Source organism: Crocuta crocuta, unplaced genomic scaffold (assembly GCF_008692635.1).
Source record: "Crocuta crocuta isolate KB4526 unplaced genomic scaffold, BGI_CrCroc_1.0 scaffold367, whole genome shotgun sequence".
NCBI classification, from domain to species: Eukaryota; Metazoa; Chordata; class Mammalia; order Carnivora; family Hyaenidae; genus Crocuta; species Crocuta crocuta.
The window spans coordinates 2,893,399-2,903,490 of NW_027527936.1; the positions used below are offsets into that span (position 1 = coordinate 2,893,399).

The 10,092-nt window shown below is 50.0% G+C and overlaps 1 protein-coding gene across 1 annotated transcript in view; it reads right to left on the reverse strand.

The window, feature by feature from the left end:
• The window catches only part of SLC2A1 (solute carrier family 2 member 1), a 28,137-nt gene extending 27,882 nt beyond the window's left edge, over positions 1 to 255 (reverse strand). The window contains exon 1 of the mRNA XM_077752026.1: positions 28 to 255. Coding sequence (XP_077608152.1) covers positions 28 to 45 — 18 coding nt within the window. The 5' untranslated portion in view covers positions 46 to 255. The remainder of the gene's footprint in view (positions 1 to 27) is intronic.
• Positions 256 to 10,092: the final 9,837 nt, after the last annotated feature.

Genomic DNA, 10,092 nt, shown 5'->3' on the forward strand with positions numbered 1-10,092 from the left:
GGCCCGCGCCGCGAGCGCGCGACTCACCTTGCTGCTGGGCTCCATGGCCGCGCTGCGCCGGAGGCTCTGGCAGTGCCGGGTGCGCGGGCGGTGACGGGCGGACGGGCGGCGCTCTCCGGTTCAGGCTCCTGCTCCGGTTCCGAGACTCCGACTCCGATTCCGGTCGTTTGGCCTCCTGCTCCCTGGCGAGCTCGTTCCCAGGACCCGCGGCCCAAGACCTCTGCGCTAGCTGGGGCTACCTCTAGCTTCTTGCCTCGAGCGCGCGGACGGTAGAGTTTATAGGACNGGGGTCGGGGATGAGGGCTGCAAGGCGCCTTGCGGGCACCCAGCTCTGGCGGCGGATCTCTCCCGCTGCCCGCGCCCTGGGTCTCGGGAGGCGCCGCTCGCTGTGTGACGTTAAACAAGTGTGCACACCTCTCTGAGCCTCGGCGACTTCTAGCAAAATGGTGGAGCTGGTACCCGGCTGTACGGCAAATTGGGAGCGGCGTAGGGTAACGCTTTGGGTCGCGGACTCTGCGGAGTCCTCACTCCGCCACTGTGTAACTTCCGTACACTAAGGATAATAATAGTGCCATCTCATAGGTTTGTTAAGATCAAGTGAGTTAATATTTATAAAGTGTTTAGAACGGTGTCTGTTTCGTGCTAAGTGGCATTTAAGTATTTGTTAGACAACTACAAGAGGTCTCGCTCCGCGATTTTCTCCTAACCCCTCTCCACCCCCAACATTCCTGTTTGCGAGCCAAGCCTTGCTTTAGCAAGGGCTGGGCCCTCTGCCTGATAATCCTTGCCCACCTCTTCTCTGGACTTTCTGTCACCTCCTTTGTGAAGTCTTGTCTACCCTTGATGACAGGTAAGTGTGAAAAACATGAACGGTAAGAGCACAGGAGGCCTTGGGTTTGAGCCAGCTCTGTTGCATACGAGCCCTAGCATGATCCTAGGCAACGTGCTGGCCTTTGCGCCTCGGTTTTCTTTCGGGTACAAGGAATTAACACCACCTTCAACTTCATGTGCTGTCATGAGAGCTATAATTTCCAGATAAGTCCACGAAGTACTCAGCACTTGCTGACACACAGCAAGTCCTCCCTTAGGGGTAGTGGTATTACTTCACCTTATTTCCTCTTCTAAATTGTGTCTTACTTGAGACACAGGGAAGGCAAAACCCCCCAGTCCAAACTCCTGAAGTTGAGCAGAGCGTGCCTGTCCCTGTGGAGAGGGACAGGGACGGGTTACTTTCAGCTGGAAAGGAGCAGGCTGAGCTGACCACATGACTCCTGGGCTCCTCTGTCTGGGCTGTGTGTCCAGTGCTGCAGAGGGGACACCCTGGCTGGGCCTGGAGCCCTGGAAGGGGGAGCAGGCCCCTTCTGGACACACCCCTGCCGGGCGGCTTCTATTTCTGTGGTCTCCCAGCTGCTCAGCCTGGAAGGCTGGGGGGCACCTCTTCTCTTCCAGGTACCAGTGGCCACCAAGTCCTGTTGATTTCAATTTCTGTACCACCCCTCCCTGCTGCGTGCAGGGCCTCCACTCCTCTGGTCTCACCTCTATTCCTGACCCTCACTCTCATGCCCCATGTAACTGATGCTGCCCGAGAGGGAGCAAGGCCCAGCCTGCTTAGTTTACAAGCGATGCCTTGCCTCTACACCGGCAGTTTCTACATCTCTGTCGTTGCCTGGGTTGTTCTCTCTGCCTGATTCCCTCCACCTCCACCTTCATGTGCCAGAATCCTTCTGACAGCACAAAGCACCTCTGGAATGGGGCTTCTGGAAAGTGTCCCAGAGTCCCCCAAGAGAGAATCTTTAGCTTCTTTACCCTTGGTGTTTCTTCTTCTTCTTCTTCTTCTTCTTCTTCTTCTTCTTTAAGTTTATTTATTTATTTTGAAAGGGGGAGAGAGAGAGAGAATCCCTGGCAGGCTCTGCAACTGTCAGCGCAGAGCCCGACGCGGGTGGGGCTCGAACTCCTGAATTTTAAGACCGTGACCCAAGCCAAAATCAAGAGTGGGTCGCTCAAGCAACTGAGCCCCCCAGGCGCCCCACAGCCTTTGGTGTTTCTTAGTGTGCTGCTGGTCCTTCCTGTCCTCCCCTAGATGGAGCACCCCAGGACAGCTTCTGTGGTGGAGACACATGATGAGGGAGCGAAGGCAGGCAGTGGTGAATGATCATGTGAGTGCTAGTCTGCCTGCTTCCTGCCAACGCTTCTAGTATTTCCTTAAGCATCTTTCTGGTGTTGCCACTTTCCTGCTCAAATTCTCCATAGCTCCCTGTTTCCAAGCACATCCAGTCTGTTGTTCATGCCTCCTCTTCCCAGCTGTGGGTATGTCTCACTCGGCCCATGGGTCACGCTCACCATCAGGCTCCCTTTCCTTCTCTAGACCAGCCCTGTGTCAGTTACTTCCCCAGGGATGGCCGCCTGTGAGTCTGTTGCTAGCCTTATGGAGCCCCTAAACTGGAAAGGACGGAAGAGGGGAATGGACAGCAGGAATACCAAGGTAAATGTACAGTGATAAGAATGTGTGTAGGAGCAGAACTTGTACCCCAGAGGAAGGAGGGGGAGTAGAGAGCTTCAGGGAAGGGAAGGGCCATGCTGAGCAGGGTTTAGAAGGCTGAATATGAGTTCACCAGGTGCATCATAGGGAAGGCCATTCTTGCCAGAGGGAAGAACGTGTGCAAAGACAGCAGGCAGGCAGAGAGAAAATGCTAAGGAAGAAAGAATCTCTAGACCACACTCAGAGACTGATGATGGACCCCTGGATTCAGACTCCCGAGTCTCAGCTCTGCAATTTATTTGCCAAACATCACCGAGCAAATCCCTTCTCTCTGAGCCTCATGACTCATATCTGTAAAATGAGTATAATGATTCCCTCCTGGATCAGCCTGAGGAAGAATGGATATGTATAAAAGTTTATCCAAATAAAGAGTACTAATTCATGATATCAAATCAAACCCCCTTCCTGTGGTCAGGGTGGCGCTAGAAAACAAAGCAGAGTGGCCAGAAAAACAGCTTTACTATCACCCCTCCTCACCACACCTGCCCGAAGACACCCCCATTATCTGCTTGAAATTCCACTTCTGGGTGTTCTCTCTCTGTAAAAGTGTTATGACCCCCTACAAGTGACTGTTTAGAGGTAAATTCATGAGAAGCTATTAACTAGATCAGAGGTTAGATTCTCAGGTGGGCTGGGGGTGGCTGAGTCCTGAGAAACAGGATTTAACTCCAACCAGGGAGGTAACACTGGAGAAAAAGTCTAAATGGCTTCTGAGCCTGGAAGGTTGGGATGCAGTGGAAAGGAGAGCAGAAGCAAATGCCTAGAAGGGGTCATGGAGGTGCAGCCTTAAACCACAGACTCTCCTAAGCCGCCCCTGTGGCTGCCCTGTAGGGACCTGGGAGAGAGAGATCAAGTTCGGGAGCATTGGAGCAAAAGAAGAGTTGGGGTCATAAAGCCCCTCAAATGCCAGGGTATAGGAGTTAAGACTTTATTCAATAGGCGTTGGGGAGCCATGGAAGGTTTTTGGGCAGGGGAAGGACCTGAGGAAATCTCAGCTTCCCCTCCAGCCTCCACTACCCCTAAGGCTTTAAAGAAGACTGTAAAGAAGGCTGTGGAGTCCTAGTGCTCAGCTTGGAGGGGCTTAGGGCCCCCTCCACTCCCCCTCAACCCGAAGCTGCTCTCACACTGGCAGCTTTGTTCCCTGGAGGCTGCCTTTAGCTCTGGAAGGAACTCGGACTTTTTCTGGGTCTGATTCCAAGCAGTTCCAGCCCTGGCCAGTCGGAGGAAGGGCTCTCTGGGACTGAAGGGGCGGTGCCAGGTGGCCCAGCGGCTGCCGGCGGCAGTGCGTGCCTGAGAGCACGCACGTGGGCTCGGGCGGAGCTGTGCAGGGCGGTCCTAGTGGCTCCCTAGTCTGGTGTGAGTAAGGCGGCCCAGGAAGAGGTTTTGTGTGGGTTTCCCCCCCTCCCCCCCCACCTTTTGCCTTTAAAGGCAAGCGTCCCGGAGAAAAGGCATCGCTGAGTAAACCTCCGGTGATGCAAGGGGGGCCGGCCCTGGCTGGGACCTGGGCGCCCCTAATCCTTAGTCTGTTTTGCAACTCAAATCCTCCCAGGCTGCAGGTAAACACGGTGTTGGACTCCAGGAAGGCCCGATGATGGGCCAAGCAGGACAGTTTTGTGTTTAGTATTTTCAGTCTAATTTGCACACCTGTTCAAACCACCTGCTCTCCAAGAACTTTCCAGCTTCCCTTCTTTGTCCTTTTGTGTGCCCTTCCCCAGGTCTCCTCCAGGTGACCGCCTGCTCGCTGATGCTGGAGGATACAGAGGGAATATGTGCCTCCTCCATTCTCTCCTGAGTGCCAGGCTTGTCTGTACAGCTGCCTCCACGACAGCCCTCTGAATGTCCCACAGGTTTAAATCTAAACCGATCTGCCCCCTGCCCCCTGAGTCCCCACCTCAGAGATGGCTCCTTTATCCACCAAATTGCCCAAGACAGAGACCTAGAGTCTACCTTGGCTCCTCTTTCTCTCTCATTCCTAATATCCTGTTCTAAGGACTCTGTCCTTCCAAAATTTCACTGGACTCCACCTCCTCCTCTTCACACCCCCAGGCCCTGAGCCAGCACAGTCTAGAACCCCCGTGTATCCATGCTCACACTTGCCACCGTAGTGGTCTCTCTAAAACGCCCAGCCACTGCATCCTTCCCTTGTTTGAACATCTTTCCCGGGCACGCCACAACATGGCTACATCTCGCAGACATAATGTGGAGCGAAAGAAGCCACATGCAAAAGCGTGTGATTTCATGTATACAAAGTTCAAAAACAGGCAAAACTTACCTATGGGATTAGAAGTCTGGATAATAGTTACCCAGGAAGGCAGTGCCTTATGAGGGGAGCTGATATGAGGGATGGGACTAGTGTCAGGCAGGATCAGCATTACTGACATTTTCCTTTTGCCCTGAGCTTTCATATGACTCAACACGGTGCCATTACTAATCCTGTCTTCATATAAAATTTGGATATTTTGTCATCATGGGTTTTTTTGCATCAATTTTGATTTTTAAAAAACACCACATTGAAACATTGTTTGTCTTGATGCCTGAGCTTTTTGACCCTTCCCCCCCCCCNGGGAATGTTTTGTAATCAAGGTGTTAGTTACAGGGTGTGTTCACTTTGTGAAAATTCATCAAGCTGTACACTTTCAATCTTTGCACTTTTCTGTTTGTGCATCATGCTTTGATTATTTTTTTTTTTTACTTAAAACAAATATTTTCATGGTTCCAAAGGCATGTCTTGGAAGGACTGTCCACTTCCTCTAGCATCTGTAGCACCAAGACCAGTACCTGGCACTCACTGGGATTCAGTACATATTTGTTGAATGAATGAATACAATATTATTCCGGTTAACTTAATTCCCTCAAGAACTTGATGAGATAAATATTTTTCTCTCCCGTTTTCTTTTTTTAAATAATTTTTTAATGTTCATTTTCGAGAGAGACAGAGACAGAGACAAAGTGTGAGCAGGGGAGGGACAGAGAGAGAGGGAGACACAAGATCCGAAGCAGGCTCCAGGCTCTGAGCTGTCAGCACAGAGTCCAACGTGGGGCTCGAACCCATGGACCACAAGATCATGACCTGAGCCGAAGTTGGATGCTTAACCGATTGAGCCACCCAGGCGCCCCTCTCCCATTTTGCAAAAGAGACAACCGAGATTCAGGGAACCGAAGTCATTTGACCAAGCTCAGGTAGTAAGTGTGAGTTCTAGCATCTCGATGAAAAAAATAAATGAAAACTCTGACAAGCAGCACTTGCCTGATAAGCAGGTACTTGGCCCAGCACCAGCACAAGCATGGACCTGGGTCGGGCTCTTATCAATGATTACAATTATTTGAGACTTATCTTTCCCCAGGTAAGATGACCTCTTTGGGGCAAGGGCTTAGGCTTCTATCTTCTTTCTGTCCAGCTAGTTACATAGCACAAGGAAGAGGCTATAAATGTTTAATAAATAAATGAAGCAAAGAATGAATAAATGAATGAATGAGTGAATGAGGTGTCTGTCAGTAGTATGTGGTGTGGAGAGCACAGGTATTGGAGGCAGACCTGCTAGCTGTGCGTCTTTGGGCATATTCCTTAGCTTTCTGAGTCTCGATTTCCCCAACTATAAAATGAGAGTAATATTAGTACTTACCTCAAAAACTGATTGAGAATAGAAAGTGAGAAAATGATTGTCGGGTGACTGGCATATAATAAATACTTGAAAAATGATAACTGTTATTATTGCCTGTGTTTTACATACTCAAAGCCCGAACTACTTCAGGGTGGCAGGAATCTACCTCTTTGGATTTCCATGTATTGTTTTCTGGGGTTCTCTGGAATTGGAAGGAGGGGATACAGCTGATACAGCTTCCTCAAGCCTACAGACAGGGAGAGGGCTGGAACAGTCCTGAAGTTGGCTCTACGGCTCCGCTCCACCCGGCCAGTGGTGCCGTCTTTGACAAGTTGTGTTCTGTCTGCGAGCCTCGGTTTTTTCTCTGTAAAATGGAGCTCAGAACAGTCCTGACCCTATGAGGGCCACTGAGGAGGGTTCAGTGGCTTGTCCCTGGGCCTCGTGCCCAGTAGACTGTCCCTTAAGGAATTAACGTCTGAGGAATTAATCTGGCACCATAAGGTAAGAACACCAAGGAGACTGGAGGGTCTCAGCGACCCTGAGAAGCCCAAGGACTGATGGGAAAAACAAATAGGGGCATCTGGGTGGCTCAGTTGGTTGAGCGTCCAGCTTTGGCTCAGATCATGATATCATGGTTCGTGGGTTTGAGCTCCGCATCGGGCTCTGTGCTGACAACTTGGAGCCTGGAGTCTGCTTCGGAGTCTGTGTCTCCCTGTCTCTCTGTCCCTCCCCTGCTCATGCTGTCTCTCTGTCTCTCAAAAATAAATAAATGTTAAAAAAAATTTTTTTTAAAGAAAAGCAAAACAAATAGCCTGACTGGGGTCTCTTTTGTTCTTAGAGACCTATTTCTCCTAAGAAATAACAATGCCTTTTATGCTGATGCGACTTTTTTTAAGTGGGTAAAATACCTTCCCACACATGATTCCTTGGGTCCTCCTCACACCTTGTGCTGAGGGCAAGACTAGATTTATTCACATTTCCACAGTGCGGTCACGGGGACTGAGGCACGCAGGATTTAGACGTCACACCAAGGAGGAATTTGGTAGCAAATTGAAGGTATGAAACCTGGGCCTCTTAACGACTGGATACCACCGTGCAGCAATTTGGATCCAGACAAAGCACACGAAGCACATGGCTCATCCCCCAACCAAGCAGGTGTCACGCTGCGCTCACCCCCCTCCCCCAGCCCCCACCTGGAAGCCACCTGGCAGTCACATGCACATTCATCAGGAGGAGGTGGCTGACTCACACCATTTATGCCAGAGCTGACTCATACTTTATAAGAGGGAGAGTGAAAACCAGTTGAGAGCCCAGAGAAGCCCTCCCTTACTCCTTGAGGCTTGAAATTAATGCCCCAAATCCATGGCAGTTTAGCTCTAAAAAAAGGAAAAGTGCCGTGGGCTGGCTGGAGACAGAGATTTCTGGATTCAGAGAGGAGTGGGGGTTCTGTTCCATGCTGGGCTCTGCTACAGGTCTGCCAGGTGGCTTCAGGCAAGTCACTGTCCCTTTCTAAGCCTTATTTTATAACGAGGGGGTTGTAACAGGTGCCCTCCAAGGCCCTCCTGACTCTGGGTTGAGAGGCCTTGTTATAAGAAGTCATGCTTGGGGCGCCTGGGTGGCTCAGTTGGTTAAGCGTCCAACTCTTGATTTTGGCTCAGTTCATGATCTCATGGTTCATGGATTCAAGCCCTGCATCAGGCTCTGTGCTGACAGTGTGGTATCTGCTTGGGATTGTCTGTCTGTCTCTCTCTCTAACCCTCCTCCACTTGCTCTCTATCTTTCTTTCAAAATAAATAAGGTTTTAAAAAAAGAAGAAGGGGCACCTGGGTGGCTCAGTTGGTTGGGCAGCTGACTTCAGCTCAGGTCATGATCTCATAGCTTGTGGGTTCGAGCCCTGCGTCAGGCTCTGTGCTGACAGCTTGGAGCCTGGAGCCTGTTTCAGATTCTGTGTCTTTCTCTCTGTACTTCCCCCACTCACACTCTATCTCTCTCTCAAAAATAAATAAATAAACACTAAAAAAATTTTTAAAAAGAAGAAGAAAAAGAAGAAGTCACACGTATGGGCAATTTGCTGTGTGCCAGGTGCATGGCTAAGTGCTTGGCATGGAATTATCTTCTTTAATTCTTATACCCGGTCCCAGACCCACCTCATTTCCCAAAGAAGTCAACCGAGACACGCTTCTTGGGTAATGTGCCCCAGGTCAAGCATGTGAGCAAGTGGCAGATCTGAGAACTGAACCCAGTCTGTTCCTAGAACTCTCATAACCTGCTCTACACGTACTCCGTTAATCTTGCTAGACCTCATTTTTCTCATGAAAAAGAAATCGTGGTACAATGTACACAACATAAAGTTTACCATTTTAGCCACTTTTAAGTGTACAGTTCAGTGGCATTAAATGCATTCACACTGTTGTGCGCCCATCTCCACCGTCCATCCCAGAGCCTTTTCATCCTCCTGAAGTGGAACTCCTTACCCATTAAACAGTCACCCCTGTTGCCTGACCCCCAGCCCCTGGGAACCACCACATTACTCTGGGTCCCTGTGAATCTGACACGTCTCAGTACCTCATATAAATTTTCCTCATCTTTAAAACTGTGATAATAAAAGTCCAGGATTATTTAATCCTCCCTCTGGAGCAGTTGGCTCTAGTTCTTCCATTCATCAGCTGTGTGCCCTCAGGCAGGTTGCTTAATCTCTCTGAGTCTCCCATTTCCACAACCTTAAAATTGGCCTAATGAGCCCTGACTTGTGGGGCTGTCAGCAGGCTAACAGGAGACCATGAGTGAAGGGGATTGGAAAGTGCAATGCCACTGGTAGTGCTTGTTACCTGTACCTTCTTCCTGGAGCGCTGGGACTGGGACCCTGCCTTAGATTTATGGGCCTAAGAGCTGGAAAGATATTCAGATTGTACATGGCAACTTATGTACAGATGAGAAGACTGAGGCCCAGAGAGGTAGAAGTGACTTGTCCAAAGTCGCGCATGGAACTCCAGGCATCTGTGTACATCTATGCTCTGAGTGCTGTGCCCTGCAGATGGCAGTTGCCCAACAGATGTTTGCTGCGGAGGCTGGGAGGCACAGGCCCTGGCAGAAAGAGAGGGCCCTGACTGCTCAGCTACGGAGTCCTGCCCTCAGGCAGCTTGCATTCCATCCTATGTACCTGTTTTGGAAGGTGGCCGGCTGGTAGAGCCTGTGCTTATAGAAGGTGCTGGGGCAATATTCTTCTGTCTTGGCTTGTTCTTCTTTTCACTGGTCACCAGAAGCCTGGCCCTATGGCCGAAAGTCCCATCTTTCTTATACCCTCAGGGTAATCGTTGTTAGGATTTTTTGGTTGCAAGTATCACTATATTTAAGCCCACTTCAGCCGACAAAGGAGCATTTATTAAAGGGTACAAAGGTGCCTCACAAACCAGGGACAGAAAGGCAGTTGGACTCTGACAAAGCTGTGCCCTCAGTGCGGAGGCTGCCCCTGGGATGGTCTGGGCGTCACTCATCCCTGCTTTACTCCTCTTTCTTTGCTCAGACAGGCGTGTTTCCACATGGCAGATTATGCCTGAATATGAACAGGACAGTTTCAACAACCCTCAGGCTGATTTGACTGTGCCTGGTCCTGATTCTAAGTTTGTAGACAAGGGAAGCATATTAGCCCAGTTTGGGTGAGATGTTTATCTTGGGTCCAATTGGCTACGGTCAGGTGATGGGGTCATAGAGCACATACCAGGCTGGCAGGGCTGGCCTCTGTGTGGGGGCGGGGCGGAGGAAGGTGCTTGATTCCTATGGAGGCACACAGGCAAACGTGTGTACCCAGGGAAAATGTTGTTGAATGGACATATACAGCCATTGACATGGAAAGAAAGTCAAGATATTTTTTTTAGATGAAAAAAACAGATTACAGAACAAACACGTTTATCCCATTTTTAAAAGTAAATATGCATATGTAATGTAAATGAA